Source organism: Verticillium dahliae, genomic scaffold, assembly GCF_000150675.1.
Source record: "Verticillium dahliae VdLs.17 supercont1.2 genomic scaffold, whole genome shotgun sequence".
Taxonomy (NCBI): domain Eukaryota; kingdom Fungi; phylum Ascomycota; class Sordariomycetes; order Glomerellales; family Plectosphaerellaceae; genus Verticillium; species Verticillium dahliae.
Window position 1 is genome coordinate 194,981 of NW_009276916.1, and position 20,519 is coordinate 215,499.

Below are 20,519 nucleotides of genomic sequence, written 5' to 3' on the forward strand. Positions count from 1 at the left end.
TTTGCCGTGCCGTGTAGGAAAGCAGCCATGAAATCGGTTGACCACAACCACAATGCATTTAGAACACCAGAGCCGCACCCTTCGTCTTCTTGTCGCCACTGTAAATCCAAGCATGTTAGCCGTGTTCGCGCATCGATGTCTCGTGCTTCGTGGAAACGGAGCGGAAAGGGAAGGAGGTGGCCGTACCCAAGCTCGAAGTGCTTGCAGCGCTTCAGCGCCAGCTGCAGCTTGGTCTTGCACTTAACACATTCCACCCGCAGGATGACCTTCTTCGTCGTCTTGGCCTTTTTGTAGAAGACGGGCGTGCTGCCCAGTTCGTCAGTATTTCGCTCAGCACCAGCGCGCGCGCCCCCCTCGGCCGCCGCGAGCGCCGGCGGGCCCGCTCGAGCCACATGCGCCGCAGCACGCTGTAGAGGAAGAGGAACTGCGGCGGCGCCTGGACCATGCTGGGCCGCTGCTCGCGGAGGGCCTCGACCGTCGCGTGGATGAGGTCGGGCGCCGCGGCCGGGTAGGCTTCGAGGAGACCGGCGTCGAGCTCGCGCATGAGGTGCTCGAGCGTGATGAAGGTGCCCGTGCGGCCCACGCCGGCGCTGCAGTGGACGATGCGCGGGGGCGGGCCGGATGGGGCTGCTGACGTCGAGTCCGTGTCCGAGAGGTTGTTGCTGTTGCTGCTGCTGCTGCCGACTGCTGCCGCCGGTGTGTAGTCGCGCGAGAGGCGCATGATGGTGAGGAAAGCTGCCGAGGTCTTCGAGGGCGGGCGCGCCAAAGTCCGGCCAGCGCGTGTAGAGAAAGTGCCAGATGACCTGCTCCGTGGGCTCGGGCGCCGGCGAGGCCCGTCTGCGTCACTTCAATGTCGGCGTCGTCGGCGTCGACACCGGCGTCAGGGGCGAGGGCGGCAGGGGGCGGCGGCGGCGCGACGCGCAGGATGAGCTTGCGCAGCTCAATGGCGCCGTCCTCGAGCGTCTCCATCGAGTCGAAGCGCAGCTCGGCGCCCCAGCCGTCGTCCCAGGCGTCGTCCTCGTTGAGAATCCAGGGCTCGTCCTCGGCGGACATGGGGAAGTACGGGTAGCACTTGATGGCGCCGTTCTCGAACATGGTCGTCAGCTGGACAATGACAACGGGCGAGTCGAACTGCTCGGCGACCATGCGCCAGACGGAGTCGACCGAGTTCTCGACGGGTCCCTGCATGGCGATGTAGCGCAGCGGGGCCGGGGCCGAGGCCGGGGCCGGGGCCGGGGCGGGCGACCCGAGGCTTCTGCGCGGCGAGGGCAGGACGACGGCCGAGGCGTTGACGTAGTCGAGGGTGCCGTCGGGGACGCGCAGGCGCACGCGGTTGCGGTTGTAGGGCTTGATGTTGCAGTAGCGGTCCATGACGCCGCGGCGCATGTCGACCTGCTTATGGACGGCATATCGGTAGGTCGAGTCGGGATTCGTGGCGGCCTCCTGGGCCATGGCGTTGTGCAGGCGGTTGCGTTCGGTCCAAGTGAGATCCTGGAATTTCGAGTGGATGCCTGGGTGCATGTCAGCGTTGCCATTGAGATTGGCCATTGAGATTGGCCATTGAGATTTGCCATTGAATAAGAGATTTTGCCATTGAGATTTTGCCGTTGGGAAGCAGATTTTTTTGGAGCAGTACCTTCTTGCGACAAGTCGAGGAACGAAGGCATCCTCAGCTTGCTCCTCTCCGGCGACTCCGCCAGCAGTCCGTCGCGGTGCCGCAGGGAGACAGGTGACGCAGGCATGGCGTCGGCGAGGCCATCACGGGTCGAAGCCAAGGTCGGAGGGGGCGAGGAGGAGGCTGGCGGCGGCGGCGGCGGCGGCGGCGCTGGGGATCGGGCGCGCTTGGCCGAGGAGCGAAGGTGTCGCAGGGCGCTCTTGCGAAAGCTGCCCTGCTTGCCGGGAGTTGTCGCCGAGACGGCGAGGGGGATGGCGTTGCTCGTCGGGGAGGGTTCGGCGGCGTCGGGGACGGTGAGGGTGAGGGTTTTGGGGTCGGTGGCTATGGTGGGCGCCTTGGGCTTGCGGCGGAACTTGGGGATCTCCATGGTGGCGGCGCGCGGGGTGGTGATGGGCGCTGTGGGAGGGAGGCAGAGGCAGAGGCAGAGGCAGAGGCAGAGGCAGAGGCTGCCGGGTCGCCGCCGGTTGAGGAGTAGTCGAGGGAAGCGTCGGATGGTTGCGGCGGAAGGGGTGGCGGGAACTTGGGTTCGTTGGCGGCAAGGCTGAGGGGGAAGCTGGTCGTCGAGTGGCGTGAGACACAAAGGATGGACTAGGTCGGGACGTGCAGATAGAACGGGTCGTGCAGATAGAACGGGTCAACGCGAGATCGAGAAGCGACAATGTAAATCAATGTCGATCGCAAGGCTCGGGGGCCGCCAGGAACAGTGCCGAGTTTCGAAAGGCTGGCGAGGCGGAGGAGTGTCAGAGGATCTCCAAGGGGCACGTGCTGTGACGAGAGATGCCGCGGCGGGCGTGTGAAGGTTGATCCCAGAGGGAGAAGACTCTCAATGAAGGCTGCGTTGCGGAGGGATCGATGCAAGATGATCTCGCCACGTTCAGGTCGTTGGCTCCCCAGGCTGCCTCGCGCTCCCCCAGGACGCTGTCTCGCTCTTTGTCTGGCCAGGTTGAAGTCCAGGTCCGGGTCCAGGGGTAGAAAACTTGTCGCAGGGACATACGTACGTAAGGACATGGGGGGCGGAGGCGGAGGCGGAGGCGGAGGATGATTGGAAATAACACAAGCTCCAGCGTTCGGAGATGGGCACATTGATCGGGGCAGCAAACCCAGATTGGGCGCGATGTCATCTTGGCGTGCCCACGTCCGTGTGCACGGGGGCGAGGGCGAGGGCGAGGGCGAGGGCGAGGGCAGGGGCCGGGGCGGGGGCAGGGGCAGGGGCGCCTCGCGGATCCCACAGCGGCGCCTGCGATCCCACAGTGCGATCCCACAGCGGCACCTGCGATCCCACAGCGGCGGTCCACCAGACGAGGCCCCTGAAGAGCCGGGCCACCACGTCCCGAGCGCCTGGAACGCTGCATGGCTGCATGGCTGCACTCACTTGACTGCCTCTGAGCCTGCACTGCTTGCCACTGGCCCTCCTGGGTGACGTGCGTGCTGGCCATCGCCCAGGCGCTGCATACAGCGTGCCCGCCACCCAAGGTACCTGTATCGTACCGGGTAGCAGGTACATGAAGGCTTCGGATCGTGAGACGCCCAAGATCGACGCCTCAGCTCGCTGCATGTCAACCCTCTATTTTTATTTTATCCGACAGCATAGCATGGTTCCGACAGCATGGTAAACTTCCTAGGGTCGTATGCAGACGCTTCCATGCATTCGTCCCAAAACCTACCGTGGCCTCTATCGATCGTCTGCGTTGCACTCGCCTGCGGTAAACCTTTGCCCTTTGCGCCCACACCCATCAAGTACTCGTACTCGTTTGTTGCCAGTACACTGGCCATCACGTACATGCCACGCGCACACAACTGGAGCAAAAGTCGAGATGCTTGATTGGACAGCCCCCCAGAATATGGTTCAAGAACGACTCCATCAAAGAACAGCCCCCGTGCCCCTATCGTCCTTTGCCCCTAGGGTCTGCTGTCAGGACATAGCCAAGAGACACAACCGTGCCCTGCGCCTAACAGCGTCTATCATACATGCAATACATGGTACACACGGGTCACGCCCGTAGATGATGGTCAGAAGAGCGAAACCTTGCGCCGCCGAGTACACGGTCGTCCTTACGCCGCCGAGTACATCGTCCTTACGCCGCCGAGTACATCGTCCTTACGCCGCCGAGTACGTCGTCCTTACGCCGCCGAGTACACGGCCGTCACCATGCGCCCGCACGCGACCCTCTGCTCGACGCTGGCCTTGCGCCCCCTGCCGTCCCCGCCGAGCCTGACCGTCTTGCGCGGCGTCAGCTGGAACCGGTGGAAATCCCCCGCCGCCCCGCCGTCGAGCAGCGGCCGGATGTACGTCGGCGCGTTGGCGTTGGACCGCTTGCCCGTGCCCAGCTGGTAGTGCTCGTTGCCGCCCCAGAAGACCACGTCGGCGCCCCAGTTGGTGTCGTTGTCCGACCCCCGCGCCGTCGTGCCCGTGTACGTCACGTTGGCCATGGTCGCCGCCGCGTGCGTGCTGCCCACCGATATGTCCGCCAGCCGGATCGGCACCACCTCGTGCGTGACCTCGTCGTACTCGCTGAGCCCCGACAGGCTCTTGATTTTGACCGGGCGTCGACGACACGTGCGTCCACTTGCCCGTGCCCAGCGTGCCGAGGATGCCGCTGCCGCAGGCCCACGTGTCGGCCGTCGTGCGCGCCGTCTTGCCGTCGCCCGTGAACGCCGGCGGCGTGGCGTCGACGGTGAAGAACGAGTTGAGTCCGCCGGCGGCGATCGACGTCACCCTCGGCACGAGGCCCGTGTTGGCGTAGAGGCGCGGCACGGGCATCAGAGACGGCACGTCGATGCTCTGGAAGCCCGACTCGGACTGGAGACCCAGCTGGCCGAACGTGTTGTCGCCAAACGTGAACACCTTGCCGTCCTTGTCGAGCGCCACCGAGTGCTTGTCGCCCGTGGCAATCTTGACAACCTCGAAGCCCTTGAGCCCCAAGATCTCGTGCGGCTGGTCAAACGCGCCTTCGGGACGCGTCGCCCAGCTGAGGCCGGGCACCCCCATCTGCCCGACGGACGGGAAGCCGGACAAGCTCGAGGCAACGGAGAAGACCCTGCCCTTGGAGGTCAGGAGCAGAGCGTGCTGCAGACCGCTGCTGATGTCGACGACCTTCTCACCGCGGGAGAGGCCGCTCGGCGTCAGGGTTCGAATGGTGCTGGGTTCGAGGACGCTCGCGCCCGAGCTCCAAAACGAAAACCACGACGAGGAGGAGGAGGAGGACGACGACGACTGCTGCGCCCGGGCCTGCGCCTTCTCAGCCGTGTCTTGGTCGCCGAGCGAGGCCGGCACGGCGTAGACTGCACCGTTGGAAGCCAGAGCGAGGATCCGGTCGTCCGACACGGCGATCTTGGTGAGGTTCTTGCCCTTGAGCGTCTCGGCGGGGCTGGGGTCGACTTGGGAGAAGCCGAGACCCCATTGCACGAGGTTGCCCTCCTCGGTGACGGCGACGCCGAATTTCTGCGTCAGCTTGACGTCCCGCAGAAGCTTTCCGTCAAAGTAAGGGATCCTCCTGGGGAGCTTGACGTAGGTCTCCTTTGACTGCTGGTCGACGACCTTGCCCGAGTTGGAGCCCCAAGCATACACGCCGGGGTTCTCCCAGCTCTGGCGAACCTGCGCGTGCTGCGAGCTGATGATGTCCCGGTTGTGCTCCTTGGACGTCGCCTGCTGCCGCTCCTTCTCAAACTTGATCTGCGCCTTGGGGATGACAGGCTTGACTGCTTCGGCGTCGGTGCCGGGGAACAGGACGGGATAGTAGTACGCGGCACCGGCGCCAGCGCCCAGAGCAAAAATGGCCAGGAATCCAGCCAGTCTTTTCACGCTGCCTCCTTCTTGAGGATGGGGGCGAGAGCGGTTGCTGGCGTGACGAGCCCATGTTTGCCGTGTCCGGGTGACTGGTCTCCCTGCTGCTCGCAAGGCTGGGAGGGTACTTCTGTAGGCCCTCATGATGTTCGACGAATTGGCAATGTGGCAGCCGAAAGAAGAGCCTATTTCTCGATGATGGACCTCCTCACAATGATGCCAATTTCTGGTGTGTTGAATGGGTGTTTGTGTAATGGCGAGGACGATGTAGCTGGGTGAAGGAACCCCCTCTTGGCTAAAATGTCGTGAGGTCATCCGAGAAAGCTGCTCTCTCTTTCGCCAGCCTAAGTACCTAGCAAGCCTACCTAGGTAGGTAGGTACCAAAAAAGACCGACGCGTGCCTCCATCCAGTCCGCGACTAGAATCCCTGCAGGGCCCAAGCAGCTCCCCACGGCGGGATGCTCCATTTTTCGAGCTGTCAGTCCAATGGGGAGCCGTCGGGTCTCTCAGGGGACCACCCACTGATTCAACGCCCCAAGCGCCCCAAGCGCCCCACCAACAGTGGACGATCCAACACGACAAGAACACCTGGTCCGACACTACGTCGACGGACGAAGCAGGTCATGACCGACCTGGACCGCATCGCCTTCGCCTTGCTTGCCGTCGATTCCGCGCTGCAGAACCTGCCAACATGTACGACGACTCCTGGTACAGCTTTGTACCCGAGGTCGCCAAGACTGCTGCCTCGACCGTCAAGAATGCTGGCCACCGGCGCAAGGAGTCCCTCCTCCAGCAGCCCAACGTTTGTCTCTCCCCCCTCGCTCACCTCACCACGACACTGCCCGTTCTGAACAGTCCTCCCAGGGAACGATACAGCCCTCTGAAGCTCCAGAGCCGCTGAGCCTGCTCCTCGAAGACCCCCAAGACAACAATGACCCGCCAGAGCCGGCGCTGGCTCGCCGTGCAAAGTCCTACTCCGACTTTTACCACGTCGTTCGCGCCCAGCTCGCCAAGGACGCGCACAAGAAGAGGGAGGACCGCAAGAGGAGGAAAGACAAGAGCCTCGAGGCACTGATGATTGCAGCCAATGTCGACAACTGGCTTGCGGCCAATGTCGACAACATGCCAGTCCCGCGGCGGCCTGTTCTCGATCAATACAACGACCAGCTGCTCGAGGCCAGCCAGCATGAGTACCTGTATGAGCCAACCTTCCGTCCCTCCTAACCTTCCGTCCCTCCCACAGAAGCCCGGCTGACCATGTTGAAAGCATCTACAAAGACCAGCTGGAGCTGACCGAGCGCCACCTCGACGCCCTCATTGTCGACACGAACGCGTCCCTCGACCTCCTGACGACGCTCTCCAATTCGTTCCAGGCGGTCGAGACCCAGACCACCTCTTTCCAGTCGCAGTGCGAGGACCTCATCGATGAGCAGAAGCGTCTCCAAAAGCTCGCAGACGAGGTCGGCACCGATCTGTACTTTTATACGTACCTGGACAATGTCACGCGGAGGCTCAACGCGCCTGGCGCCGGTCGCTTGGTCGAGGACGCCGTGTTCGGCGAGGTGTTGGACAATCTCAACTCATGCATCGACTTTATGACCAAACACGTATGTTCCACAGCATGCCTCAAGTGCCAGCATGCTAACACTCGGGGTGGGGGGAAAAGCCTACATACCGCGACGCCGACTCTTACCTCGCACGATACGAATCCCAGCTCACGAAAGCGCTCCATCTGCTCGAGGTCGGTCTCAGCAACCGGCTCAAGAACATCTCCGACGAAATCGCCAAACCCATCGCGGCGTCCAAGTCCGAGGCTACCCGCCATGCTCTTGCGTACGGCCGCTTTGCTGAGATGATCGCCGATACCTATTCTCTGCTGCCCAACATCCACAAGGTCATGCGCAACGTCTTTGATGAGTACGGGCAGCCACTCTCGGGCACGGCGCACGACATTTACGTCAACACGGCGAACAATCTGTTCTCGACCTACTTGGCAGTCCGCAACGACGATTTGAAGCCCATGACGGACAAGGACGTGGCAGAATTCGCGAGGGAGCGAAAGGACCTCTCGGTGGAGACGGGGTGTCGAAACTACCTTAAACAGACGTTTGAGAGGGCGTACAACGAGAACAGCCTCGTACACCGAATCTTTGGCTTGGATCTGCAGTGGAGCTCTGATCCCGCGTCGGCGTACCAGGCTCTCAAGTCGGCCTCCAAGGGCGCCGTGAACCCGGCCAACATTGCGATCCTCTCCGCCAACCTATGCGCCGCGCTCAAGACGGAGGAGCTGCGCACAGTGTGCAACATTGTGGCCTGGCTGATGAACGAGTATCTCGTCTTGGACTACGACGAGGAGGAGTCGCCATTCTCCCAGCAGTGCAGGGAGCTGAGCGCCAGGATCCTGACGGAACATCTCTGGGTCTTCACCGACGACATGTTCAATGCCGAGACGACCAAGACCATTACAAAGATGGCGCTCGACGACGAGGGACTGAAGATCAAGCCCGTCGTGGACGGCGTGTCCGCGTCCAATGCCTACGCCGCCGTCACCAAGGCCATGGGGCTTCTGGCCATGTACGACCAGACGATGCCCAAGGAGCGCAGTGTACGTATCATTTTTTTTTTTTCATTTTTTTTTTGGTTGCATCGCTCGAGGAGACGCTAACACGTCGCAGCAAAAGAACAACCGCGTCGTGTTCAACATTGTGCGTGAATCGGTCAAGGTGCTGCAGCGGGCCGAGGCGCGCATCAAGTACATCAAGAACGGGACCGACGCCGACCTCTTCATGATCAAGAATCTCCTCATCATCAAGAACGAGTTGCTCTCGCTCGAGATTGGCGACATTCGCGGCGACGGCGCCGCGCTCCAGCACTTTGGCCAGATCTGGAACACGCTCAGCCCGCAGAACTGGGTCAGCTTCTTCGGCAGCATCATTGGCGGCGTCGGGTCTGTGGGCTCCTCCTTCTGGTCGTCGTCGGCCAAGGCGGCGCCGCCCGCGGTCACGGCTGGGTCGCTGACGGTGGAGGACATGAACGAGCAGCTCGACGAGCTTCTGCGGCAGTCGATCGTGGCATTCACGCAGCGGTGGGGTGGCCTCACGATGGATGCCAAGGCGAGGAAGGCTGGCGTCAAGCCCATTGGCAAGGTCGAGAAGGAGCTCGAGGAGGTTCTGCAGACGGCGTTCAGCAACCAGCCAGAGGTCATTGGCAAGCTCAAGGAGGCCATTGCGATGCATGCCGAGGCCCAGGAGCAGGCGGCGGGCGAGAAGAAGGGGGTCCGGCGGTATTGAAGCTGTTCATGAGGGTGATACAATGATGACAGTAGCTCCCATCGAGCCGTGCCACTGATCTGCCGTCGATGAATTGAAAGCAATGAATTAAAAGCAAGACATGGTGTCGAGCAGCTCCTCAGCTCGTGGCTCCGCTAGCGCCAGCACGCAATAGCATTCGTGGATCGCAAACCCCCACCATGCGCCACGGCCCAACACCGAAGGTAACCACAGTTGTGCTGCTCCAAAAGATAAGGAACCCCGATTCCGGCCACTTGATTCACACCTTCTCACCAACATGCAAAACCCCCAGGAAAAAGATCAATCGTGACACGTCGACGTCAATTGAGCTCCTCCCTCTGCTTCCCGCTTCCCGCTTCCCGACCCTTCTGCAGCCATCAGACCAGCGAACCATCGCCTGGGACTTTCCCCCGTGCGTCTCGCTTTCGACGACCTCTGACCGCCCGCCCGAGCACGTTGGGGAGGGGTTCGCCAGGGCCGAGCACGCGCTTGATCGAATCGAATCGACCAGACCACGAACAAAGCGACCATGGCGACGGCCGCGAACGACGTCGAGCTGCACCGGGCTCCCGAGCCCGAGGGCGGCGCTCTGCAGACGGCCAAGGATCTCTTCTCCGGCGCCGCGGGCGGCATCACGCAGGTCCTCGTCGGGCAGCCCTTCGACATCGTCAAGGTCCGCCTCCAGACGTCGACGGCGCACACGTCGGCCCTCGAGGCGGCGACGGCCATCTACAGGAACGAGGGCCCGCTCGCCTTCTACAAGGGCACGCTGACGCCGCTCGTCGGCATCGGCGCCTGCGTGTCGATCCAGTTCGGCGCCTTCCACCAGGCGCGCCGCCACCTCGAGGCGCGCAACGCCGGCCGCCCGCTGTCGTACGCCCAGTACTACGCCGCCGGCGCCTTGGCCGGCCTCGCCAACGCGCCCCTCTCCGGCCCCATCGAGCACGTACGCATCCGCCTGCAGACGCAGCCCCACGGCGCCGCCCGCCTCTACGCCGGGCCCCTCGACTGCGTCCGCGCCCTGGCCGCCCACGCCGGCGTCCTGCGCGGCCTCTACCGCGGCCAGGCCGTCACCCTGCTGCGCGAGGCCCAGGCCTACGGCATGTGGTTCCTGTCCTTCGAGTACATGATGAACGCCGACGCCGCCCGCAACGCCGTCGCCCGCAAGGACATCCCCAGCTGGAAGGTCGCCCTCTACGGCGGCCTCGCCGGCGAGGCCCTCTGGCTCGGCAGCTACCCGTTCGACGTTGTCAAGAGCAAGATGCAGACCGACGGCTTTGGCCCCGCCCAGCGCTACGCCACCATGCGCGACTGCTTCGCCCAGACGTACCGCGCCGAGGGCCTGCGCGGCTTCTGGAAGGGCATCGCCCCCACCCTGCTGAGGGCCATGCCTGTGAGCGCCGCGACCTTTGCGACGGTCGAGCTGACGATGCGCCTCATCAACTAGCCATGCCACCGCTACCCTGGAGGCGAAGGGAAGGATCAAGCGATGGCGGGGGAGGTGCCGGACAGAAGAAGAATCATCACACGGGGCGTTTACCATGTTCTTTTAGAAAGACGGACGCGGTCACGTCCTGAGGGCTGTCATACAGATGGCGAGCGTACATATTCAACATGGATGCCAGTTTTTTTTCTTCTTCAATTTGTTCAAAAGGCGGACACTATTCATTCGTCTCCAGCCGCCGCTGCAAAATGTGTCTCGCGTTCGCGGGCGTCAGCGAGTCAATCTCGAGCGCCTCCAGCATCTTCTTCGCCTCCGTATTGTCTGTGAAGATGCGGTCAGTCGCCACCTTGAGCGACACGCCGCCGCCAGACTTCGCCTCGACCGGCAGGTTGAGCAGCCGCAGCGCGTCATGCAGGCTGCCCAGCGGGCCCACGCCGTTGGGGATGTACCGGTCGACGAGCGACAGGATGGCGTTGAGGTCCCGCAGAAACTGCGCCGCGCCGAGCGCTGTGAACGTCTGCCGCATGAGCACCTCGCCCCAGAGGAAGTCCTGCAGCTTATCGAGGGCTGCGCGCCACGTGCGTCGAAACGCGGCTGTGCTGAGAGCTTTGACGAGAAAGTCGAGGTTTTGACGGAGAATCTGAGACTGTCAGCAAGAGGCAAGCACATCGTGGAAGTAGGCTTCTGTCACTGACACGAAGGGGTTCGTCGAGCTCGGCTGTGATGGCAAGCTGGAAGGAATCCACTGGCAAAAGGTCAGTCTTCGCTCTTGGTGCTAGGCACAGCACAGGTGACCTACCCTCGGCGCCATTATCGCTGATTGTCGTCCACTGCACCTTCGTCGAGTATGCTTTGAGGGCATCATTGTGAGACTTGGACAAGGCCCCGACGAGGAAGTCCTGCGCTGCCTTTCTCCTCAACGCATAGGCGGCTATCGTTTCATCGAACAAGATGCCGTCCCCGTTGTCCGATCCGACGGCCGTCGAGGTTCGGTCCTTGACCTCCTCATAGCTCATGTCGCCAGCAATCTCAGCAGGCTCGTTGCCGGGTTTCGCCCGCGTCTGGAGTTCGTCCCACAACGTGACGAAAAAGTCCTCGTTGCTCCAGTCCTTCAGCGTGTTGACAACATGGTCGGAGCTGCCGTACACCTTGCACAGGGTCTCGAGAGCTCCCGTTCCCTCCAGCGCTGCCAGCTGCTCCTTGGTCACGCCATGCAGCGTCCTGCCCACGGCGGATGTGATGGATTGGTAGGCTTCAAGCGACCCCCTGAGCCGATCGTGAAAGTCGTCGAGGATGTCGAGCTGTATGCCGATGAGGAAGCGCATTTTGTGCTTGAAGTTCCTGGCCCGCTCGTACTGCGCGGTAATGGATCGCAGCAGATCAGTGACGCGGGTCGCGCCATGGGTCGGTTTCGTCTTTCCGCTGCCTGTGTAGTCGTAGTCGATGTTTCGGGCATCTGGCGCAGCCATGATGGCCTGGAATCGCTCCAATGCAAATTCCTTCTCTGCCACGAACCAGGGCTCGAAATACTGGTCCAGGACCTCGGTGGTCAAGCCAGCCCATCCGTCCTCCGAGTTGCCTCCGTCATAGCTGAACCTGGCGCGAATGTTGTCATCAAACGTCATGAGTTGGCCGATCAGGCTGCTCAGGAAGGTAGGCACGTTGACAGCGTCGGCCACAACAGTGTGAACCTTTTCCCGAAGAACAGGTAGCATTGTCGTGACGAGGGCGCACACCGGGTCGATGTAGACCGTGTTGTTTGCCGCCGGCGTGTCCTTCAGCTTGGCGGCAAGCATGTGGCCCAGGTTGTCCCGGAAGAAATCCTCCCACTTCTCAATCGTCGCCAGGAACCACGGGAAGCAGTGCGTTCCCAGAGCCTCGGGCTTGCTTGTCGGCTTGTCGCTCATAAAGTGGTATCGGAACTCGGAGATGAACATCTTGCACATGACGTCAAAGGGCAGCAACGTCACAGTTTCCGTGCTGTACACGACCTCGGGGATCTGAAGGTCGATCAACTTTTCAAAGCCCTGCAGCCACTCGTCATCCATCTCAGCGCTGGGCTCCACGCCCATCGGCCAGGACCTCTTCGCCAGGATGGCGTCCAGCTCGGCCGACATGGTCTTCTTCATCTCTTCCCACAGTGTCTCGGTGACCGTCTCGACGTAGTTGACGAGGTGCACTGCCGCGTCGTCTGCGATGCCAGACAGCTCGGCCAGGCGCACCGACAGCTGCTTGAGCTGCGCATACGGCTCGAGCGCCGCCTTTGGGCTTTCTGGCAGATGCGACCGGGCCTCCTTGCGCAGGGCGTCAACATCTTGCAGGAGGACGAGATATTTTTGCGCCAGCTCGACGGTGCGCAGCTTCTTCATGGGCTCCTGCAGGCGGGCGATCGCCTGGTTGGGTGCATCCGATGCGGCGGCCACCTTGACGCGGATGTCGATGCTGTGCTGAAGCTCCTGAAAGTCTTGGATGCGCGTCTCGAGGGAGGTCTGGCGGTCGCGGGACGTGAAGCGAGCTTCGTCGAGCTGCTTGACAGCATTGTCGAGCTGTGCCTGGAGCTGGCTGCGCTGGGTTTCGACGTTGGCCAGCAGGGTTTCGAGGCTCTCCAAGTCGGTAGTGGATTGGAGCTTGTCGTCGAGGTAGTCTTCAACACGAATGTCGAGCCCTTGCGCCCCCTTCAGGGGTTGTTGCTTTATTGACGCGGCCATGCTTGCTGGGCCTCTGGTGAGTGCGTCGGTATGTGTGTGTGTGTGTGTGTGTATGTGTGCTGTGCTGGAGCTAAAGCTTGACGTGGAGGGATGACGATGGTGGTTTGACTGCCAGGTGGGGAAAGGCGGGTCTCCCATTGATCCGCAGCCGGGCATGGCCTCTCGGGCCAGGTCTAATGACAATACCTACACATGACAAGCAACAAGGTCGTAACCTTTCATCAATTACTTCACAAAGACTGTCGATAGTGCAGACACGGAAACAGAAGGATACTGATTAAGTATTGTCAACTGCTCCACTGCGTATCCAAGGACGTGCATCTCCCCATACAAGTCCTGCGATTGATCCCAGCTTGGTACCCAGTGATGCCTCGATCTTTGAATGCCATGTTCGCGATGCGCCAGCCGGCATGCTCCTTCATGTCGGCGCCGAACAATTGCAGCAGCAACCCCCACTACCCGGTCTGCCGACGCCTTCCACCATTGCCTAGATGTTGTGTACCATCGTGCTGATGACGCCAACGCAGAGGATCACAGGGACGACGTATTGTCGGAAGATGTGTGCTTTCGAGTGACTGGTCGTGCTTTGATTGTTCTGCATGGATTCGTGTAAAGCAAGCCCGGTGGCTGCGCCGAAGGAGTCAAACGTCTGTGGAGTCGAGGGTCCTGACCACATTATGAAGGGAGGAGATCCGACATTCATTGACGGTGTTGCAGCTTGGGTGCGTAATGAGTGTGTGCCAAGTCAGGCAGAGGCTGTGGTCGAGGAAGACGTATTAACGAAATATCTGGTGCGCAGACGACAGTTGGCGTCGTCAAAGACAGCGAGGTGAGGAAATCTGTCTATGCTCATCATTTTCCCTGCCACAAGGCAGGCACCACTTGCCCGAGGTTTGCCTGCTCATTGTCTGGATTCTCCGCAGGCTGGTGTCGTTCTGTATGTGTAAGTCGCGACTCATTGTCAGCAGAACGATAGACGGGTGGCCAGGGAACACCAGGACCAACCGGTGTGGGTGTCCTGCCACAAGGTCAAGGTACCTTAAGGTAGATTGACTACCTCAAAATTCGGTTTCATTGAGTCCCGGGACAGCTAAACTCGGCATGACACCATAAGCACACGGTCTCTGGAAACCATCAATGTTGTCGAACGTGTGAACCAAAAGATTCGCAACCGAAATCAATTAAAAAGGAGAACAGAGGATGTGAGGCCAGGAGAAAGGCCGCTAAAACGGGTGTTCCTTGCCATGAGATAGGTACTGCTTGTCGGAGATTTGACTGTTTGCTAGCCTGTGGACAAGTGATCCAGCTCATACAAGTGTTTACTTCAGAAGACATAACTTGTCGTGGATCTCGATTGGCAGGTTGGCAGGGTTCGCCAACTACCTCCTCGGCCAGAGGAACGCATCATACGCTTCACGCACCATGGGGCAAGACTATGGCTCAAAGGGCATCGCAGATCCCAGTTGCCTCAAGAGAATTATAATTGTAGATGCCTCGGACTTGGAGTTGCAAAAGAATCAGTGCCAAACAGAAGGGACAAAACACAAAAAGATTCCGAACCAGGGAGTCGAACCCTGCGCCTGTCGGCACTCTCGAATGAAAGCGACAAATGTTAACCGATACACCAGTTCGGATGGTTGTTGGAAGCAGGGGTCATAGCATGACTCATATTCCCTACATTGCCCTAGGATGTGCAGGCTGACATCCATTGTGCTACTTGTACAGGCCAGCCACTTAGTGTACCGTTTCTCCCGGCCGGGGAAAGCTCCTCTTTGAAGGCTGCTGCTGCGAATCCAAGACGACGAATCATCAAAAGGTAGCTAGTTCAGTCTGCAGGTCATTTCAGCAAGGAATCGAAATTGCAGAGGAGGCCGTCATGACCTACAGTCTCCCAAGCTTTATAGGCTCATGCCTGCATACTGTATCGAATGACCAGGCTGGCCCCCGCTATGGTGGCCCCCCAAAGTGAGGACTCGATGACATGTCGATAACACACAAGTTCAATCTCGACGAAAGCATGTTTCGGGCATCTCGCGAAGATCATGTCACGGCAGCACAGACTTCCGGGCCCTACGCCAATGCATAGCAACATTGCATGTACACGGGCTCGCCTATTTTAATGGCATTTGATCGAGTCATCAATATCCTTGAATCCTGCCGCCGCTCAAACATGCGCATCACAACGGCTGTCGGCTACATGACCAGTCGTGTTCATCTCTACGCTACTCACGAAGCCGCCAAGGTATGCTTTTGCAGTTGCGTACTTTCGGGGCATATCGGCACTTGAAACCTGTCGAATATCTCCTCGAACCATTGGCCATAGATGGGTTCCAAGTCGCCTCGGCAGAGCAGTGATACAGGGTACCTCTTGAGAACCACCAAATTCAAGTTGTCATAGAGGTCGACTTCTTCGATGGCAAGCACCAACTCTACAAGATGGTACATTGGCGCGATCCCCAGATTACGCGGAACAAGGAATTCGGCAAGCTCAACTCGCTCGACATCAGACTCGAGTGGGTTGACGCGTGTCGAGAGAGCATCTTTACCAAAGATAAAGGCGGGCTTCTGAACATCTCGAAAGGCGGCGTAGGCATGTTTCAGACGGGTGGTGTCATGGTTCGAGACATCGAAGAGGCCCCTTTGATGCCTGCATTGAGTACGGGGACCATACTGGTACCGTTGAATGAGGACATGATGAGAACGGAATTGAGAGCGAACCTCTACCGAGGTTGAATACTTGTAGGGCAGCTTGTTGCAAAAGGATGGGTGCTTGATTGATCTATTGGTAAATTCGGACAGCCTGCGCGCCTGCAGCCAAGTGCTAGGCAGCAGCTGAAAGCCCAATGGCTGCCGACGACTGCTTGGTTGCCAGAGCCGAATGGCAGACACGAAGGGAAGGTGGCAGCATCCTGCTTGTTGTCGTGACGACTGAAGCGAGTGGCGATGATGCTCGATTTGATGAAGCCCCGAGCTCCCCGCTCGGAATGGGTTGGTCATCGCCAGGCGTCCAGGCGTCCAGGCGTCTGAGGGGAGAAAGCAAGGAAACCTGGGAATTAAGCTTAAGAGGCCATGGATGATGGTTCCTCTTATGTTCTCGGCCAGGGTCAGCGGGCGCCCAGGGTGCTGTTGACAGAGGGGGAGGAAAGTGTTTTCGATGTTCCTAGGCCTAAATAATGGGTAAGGTAGGTACCGACCTAGATACCTATACGTACGTACCTTACCTTAAGGTACATACCTACCAGGCAGGTAGGGTCCAACGGTAGGCGCGGATGTGGAGGCCAGCGGAATTGGGAGCATGCAGGCACGCGGCTGCTGGTCACAAACGCAACCACTATGGGGCGGCCTGGTCCCCCAGAGCCTGGCGCTACAAGCCTGGCTCCAAGCCTGGTTCCAAGCCTGGTTCCAAGCCTGGTGCCCAAGCCGAACCGCGCAGCCGGACCCCTGCCAAATCGAGAGTACCTAGCAAGCCTACCTAGGTACTGTACTCAGGTACCAGTGGATCCCGTAGTGAAACGCGCTGGACATCCCACGTCACAGCCCTGATGGCGCCCCACCTTTACCCCCGTCTCCAGGCCAACCACAACCGGAGCAAAGTAAATACGGGAGGTTGGCCTAGCTACCATGATGCACCACGTATGTCGATCCGCCGATACCTCATAGACGTGCCACCCTCTTCTCCAGCCATCTTGATTCTTGCCCACTAGCATCCATCAACCTACTCAACACTGCCATCCCGCGCAAGCCGTGCTCGAGCTCGCCTTTCCGGACAACCCACGCAAAACTAAGTCACACCCTCCCATTCCCTCGACCCTCACTTCACCATTCCAAACCCTCTCTTCCTTTTCTCCATACCAGAGCCGAACAAAGAAAGATCCCATCCATCATTCCAGAGCCCCAAAGGACCGGTGCATTCTTTTGGTCTGACAAGTCTATTCTTTCGCCCTTACATCTAGGTCGATCCGAGCCGTTCCGAATTCCTCGCGGCCCCGTTCTTCGACACCAAACCCTTCCAGTCTACGAAAGACGACAGACGACGAGATACCCGCATTCCACGTCGCTTCGTCCCCACGAACCGTGCTTCCATCGGCAAACCCCCCCACCGTCAAGCTCATCTCGCTGTCGAGTTGAGTGTCCTGCCAGCACTGCGCGCAACCCAGACCCGACCGTTGCTCCGCAGAACGGAGAACGGGGAGAGGGCTCAGCGATCAGGGAAAGAAGGGGGGGGTCCTCCTCGAGCCGCGCGTTCACGTAAATTGCCGCCATGGCAAAATTTCAAGTGGGATGGTACCGTACGTTGTGATCCTACCTGTGCCACGCGAGAGCATGGCATTCCTCACCTCTGCGAACCGGCTGACTGACGCATTCTCTCTTCCCAGGGTTCATACCGTTTCTCGGTTACCACCACGTGTTGATGATCTTGATAGCAATCGCTATCATTATGCTTTGTACGTACAGCCCCGCCTCCATGACCAAACGTCACCAGCTAACGGTGATTCCAGCGCTTCTTCTCGCGGGCTGCTCATCCTCTTCGCCGCTCATTCCTGACATCTTCCTCCTGACCATTTACTACGAGAACTACGAGGCCCGCCCCGACACGGCGCAGGTCGACTACAACGTTCACACGGCCATCAGCAACATTGCTGGTGACGCGCGCCTCGCTACCCGTGTCGGCTACTTTGGCATCTGCATCTCGCCCGATGGTGGCAGTTGGCTGTGCAGTAACAATGCGACGTCTCTTGCCAACGAGGTCTCGGTCGACCAGGATCCGCTGAACCTCATCTGGCTCGCTAGCGAGTTCAAGGACATGGTCGTGTTCCCCTACCTGATGTAAGCAAGCCGCTCTTGTTCTCTCGCCAGTGCACTATCTAACCATCTCTGCAGCATCATCGCCATCATCTTTGCCTTCATCTGTTTCCTCCTTCTCGCCACCTTCCCCGGCTGGCACGAAGAGGAGGACTCGGAGGGTTCCGACCGCGAAGTCAAGCCCTTCCCGTCCCGTCCCGTCTCGCAAATCTCTCTGGCCATCATCTTCATCGCCTCCATCTTCGTACTCGTCTCCGTCCTGTGGCAGCACACCGCGTCAGTCGCCGCTTCGGTCATAGCGCAAGACTTTGGAAACGGAGCCGTCCGGTCAGCCGTCGGCACGAGCGCCATGGTGCTCGGCTGGTTCAGCTTTGCACAGCTCATCATCGTCACCATCGGCCTGCTCGTCATGATCCTCTCGATCCGCGTGCTGAGCCAGATGGTGGACTAAGCTGGGTGCTCCGCGGCGCCAGGCAGACACGGAAATGATGTACATGGGGCAACCGAGGAATGGGGTAAAAAGGCCAGCATCGGGACAGGCGTTTTTGGGGAACTTGGGCTTGCTTTTGTCTTTGTGTTTTTTTTGAAAGCATGGGAAACGTGCATAATCATCACCAACCCCCACCCCCCTAGCGCGACTTTGATAGAGAGGCTTCGGCCGTGGAACGACACGCATGTGTGGGGTCACTTCAGCGTCCCTTTCACTATGGTATCTTGCGGCCACGATGATCATGCGCGGCCTCGACGGATCTGGGGACATTTGGGAATGGCGAGGCTTGGGAATTGAAACGACTGTAGGAGTATATGTGATCTGATTCACGAAAGTGTGGAACGAGATGAGAATAAGAATGAAATCTGCATTCCCCCCCCCCCCAAAAACCGCTACCCTCACCAACTGATGTAACGTGAGGTTTCATAATGTTCCCCCACGAGAGTGTGGATGTGATGCACAACCTTCAATCTCACTGGCGGAATAGGCGCCGTGGCCCCCAACGACGCGCCCTCAATTCAGCGCACAGCCTCGACAAGACGACCTCCCGTCGTGGTTGTCGTGGCAATCTTACCCCTCTCGAGCTTTACAATGTTGGAAATTCGCGAGCATGAAATGACCTCTTCCTGTGACTGCTTCGCGACGCAATGATGGACAACGAGAAGCACGACTGCCGCAGCCTGCACGTTCTGGCCTGGGAAGAGGGTAGGGTTCGCCTCAGGTTGTCACGATTGGTTTTTCGACTGCTGACATGTACCAGGTTGCCCATGGCAGAAACAATGGCTGAACCCTTCCACGTTGTTTGCTGCGGCGGAGGACGGCGTGGCAAGACGGGCGCTCCCGAGGTCTCCCCTGGTGGTCATGTGCGTCCCCGGATCTTCCTCTCCCTTTCTGACGACTTAGGAATTGCTGCTTACCTTATGCATTCACAGCCAAGCAAATGCCGAAAGAACCCGTTCCTGCCACCTGTGCAGGCGTGCTTTTACGAAAGCGTTTCTGATTCCCGAGCTTTGGTGGTCTGATTACAGCAAGCGGTCGAATGGATACTTTGGCTGCGATACCACGGGCGATGATGAGGGAAACATCGCCACAGTCAGTACGTTTGCTTCGCTTCAGAAGGAAGAAAGGGGGAGTATGCTGACGATAGAAGCAACCTGGTCGCGGTACCTCGTGAAGCAACTCGCCGGCAAGGAGAAGATTCACCATGCGTGGTACAAGATCAACGTCGTCGTCAGGTGGTCGGCCACGCCGAACCAGACGGTCGTCCTCATCTTTGATGCGCCGAAAGAGCTCGAACAGAGACTACCGAAGCCGCTCCTGGAGCCGGTCACGAGAGAGCTGCTACGGGACCCCTTTCTGATCCACCTCTGCCTCGCCGAGGAGGTCGTCCGCGTCCAGAACGACGCCGTCTGGTCGCTCCGGACCTACGTGCGCGACCTGGAAAAGCAGCGCACGGGGGAGGACCCGTCGCCGGACTACCAGAGGCTGCACGACCTTGCGCGGCACGCGATTCACATTTGCGAGACGCTCGACCTCGGCGTCGTGTCCATGGAGAGCACCCTGGCCCATCATGCCGTCCTGGCCGACGAGCCTTCGGCCGCCGCCCCCGCCGCGGCCCATGGCGCCCGGTTCACGCACAGGCACGTCCACCAGCGGCTCCAGTTCTTCAAGCACCTGTTCGAGAGCCTCCGCTGCCGCTCCGCCTCGAACAAGGAGAGGCTCGACAACGAGATGCAGCTCGCGTTCCACACGGTCGCGCAGCACGATTCGCGCACCGGCGTCGAGATTGCCCGGGCTGCGCAGTCGGACAGTGCCGCGATGAAGACCATCTCGTTCCTGACGCTGGCTTTCCTCCCGGCCACGTTCATCTCTGCTGTTTTCAGCATGTCCTTCTTCAACGTCGATGATGACACTGGAGAGTGGAGCGTTTCGAATAAGATTTGGATATACTGGGCTTTTGCCGTCCCGGTCACTCTTGTCACGACAGGGCTGTGGTATCGGTGGCAACGGAAACTGTACCAGCCCGTGATCAAGGTGTCGCATGATAAGACGAAGTGATTGTGAAAGCCGGAGAATAAATACGAGAAAAGACGATGGTGGTGGCAGGCAATGACCTCGCAATGTACTGTCTCGAACTTCTCTCATCAAATTTGCCGACAGGAGATATGGTAATGCCCAATCGGAAAGTAGTAACCTAGATATCTGTAGAAAACCACTGGGTGGGCTCTTCGCAAGCTCCCCCAGGAACGCTCGCAAGCCGCGAGAAGCATCTTCAAAATAGTGGAACACAAGCATCAGTCTGGAAAGCCCTTTGGACGCGACAAG

General features: G+C 59.7%; 7 protein-coding genes and 1 non-coding gene across 8 annotated transcripts; 4 read left to right on the forward strand and 4 right to left on the reverse strand.

Moving 5' to 3' along the window:
* Positions 1-58: 58 nt before the first annotated feature.
* On the reverse strand, positions 59-3,035 carry VDAG_00865 (60S ribosomal protein L44; the record flags this gene model as incomplete). The annotated part of the gene is made up of 6 exons (XM_009649751.1): positions 59-98; positions 187-306; positions 393-735; positions 804-1,511; positions 1,637-2,228; positions 2,811-3,035. The coding sequence occupies 6 exons, from the start codon at positions 3,033-3,035 to the stop codon at positions 59-61; spliced, it is 2,028 nt and encodes a 675-aa protein (XP_009648046.1).
* Positions 3,036-3,796: 761 nt separating this feature from the next.
* Positions 3,797-5,603, reverse strand: VDAG_00866 (uncharacterized protein; the record flags this gene model as incomplete). The annotated part of the gene is made up of 2 exons (XM_009649752.1): positions 3,797-4,187; positions 4,243-5,603. 2 exons carry the CDS (start codon positions 5,601-5,603, stop codon positions 3,797-3,799), a joined length of 1,752 nt encoding a protein of 583 aa, XP_009648047.1.
* A 547-nt stretch (positions 5,604-6,150) lies between these two features.
* On the forward strand, positions 6,151-8,823 carry VDAG_00867 (uncharacterized protein; the record flags this gene model as incomplete). The annotated part of the gene is made up of 5 exons (XM_009649753.1): positions 6,151-6,261; positions 6,315-6,655; positions 6,703-7,066; positions 7,126-8,064; positions 8,135-8,823. 5 exons carry the CDS (start codon positions 6,151-6,153, stop codon positions 8,747-8,749), a joined length of 2,370 nt encoding a protein of 789 aa, XP_009648048.1. The 3' UTR covers positions 8,750-8,823.
* A 455-nt stretch (positions 8,824-9,278) lies between these two features.
* VDAG_00868 (carrier protein YMC1) lies at positions 9,279-10,196 on the forward strand (the record flags this gene model as incomplete). The annotated part of the gene is made up of 1 exon (XM_009649754.1): positions 9,279-10,196. The coding sequence occupies one exon, from the start codon at positions 9,279-9,281 to the stop codon at positions 10,194-10,196; it is 918 nt and encodes a 305-aa protein (XP_009648049.1).
* Positions 10,197-10,410: 214 nt separating this feature from the next.
* On the reverse strand, positions 10,411-13,977 carry VDAG_00869 (RINT-1 family protein; the record flags this gene model as incomplete). Its single annotated transcript, XM_009649755.1, has 4 exons — positions 13,092-13,977; positions 10,993-12,914; positions 10,889-10,938; positions 10,411-10,839 (listed from the first exon to the last, which is right to left on the reverse strand). The coding sequence occupies exons 1-4, from the start codon at positions 13,121-13,123 to the stop codon at positions 10,411-10,413; spliced, it is 2,433 nt and encodes an 810-aa protein (XP_009648050.1). The 5' UTR covers positions 13,124-13,977.
* A 476-nt stretch (positions 13,978-14,453) lies between these two features.
* VDAG_20065 lies at positions 14,454-14,535 on the reverse strand. Its single transcript has one exon. It is a non-coding gene; the product is annotated as a tRNA-Glu (tRNA).
* Positions 14,536-17,162: 2,627 nt separating this feature from the next.
* Positions 17,163-18,155, forward strand: VDAG_00870 (uncharacterized protein; the record flags this gene model as incomplete). Its single annotated transcript, XM_009649756.1, has 4 exons — positions 17,163-17,190; positions 17,278-17,346; positions 17,401-17,728; positions 17,783-18,155. The coding sequence occupies 4 exons, from the start codon at positions 17,163-17,165 to the stop codon at positions 18,153-18,155; spliced, it is 798 nt and encodes a 265-aa protein (XP_009648051.1).
* Positions 18,156-18,844: 689 nt separating this feature from the next.
* VDAG_00871 (uncharacterized protein) lies at positions 18,845-20,252 on the forward strand (the record flags this gene model as incomplete). The annotated part of the gene is made up of 4 exons (XM_009649757.1): positions 18,845-18,899; positions 18,955-19,057; positions 19,127-19,290; positions 19,345-20,252. The coding sequence occupies 4 exons, from the start codon at positions 18,845-18,847 to the stop codon at positions 20,250-20,252; spliced, it is 1,230 nt and encodes a 409-aa protein (XP_009648052.1).
* Between the last annotated feature and the right edge of the window lie 267 nt (positions 20,253-20,519).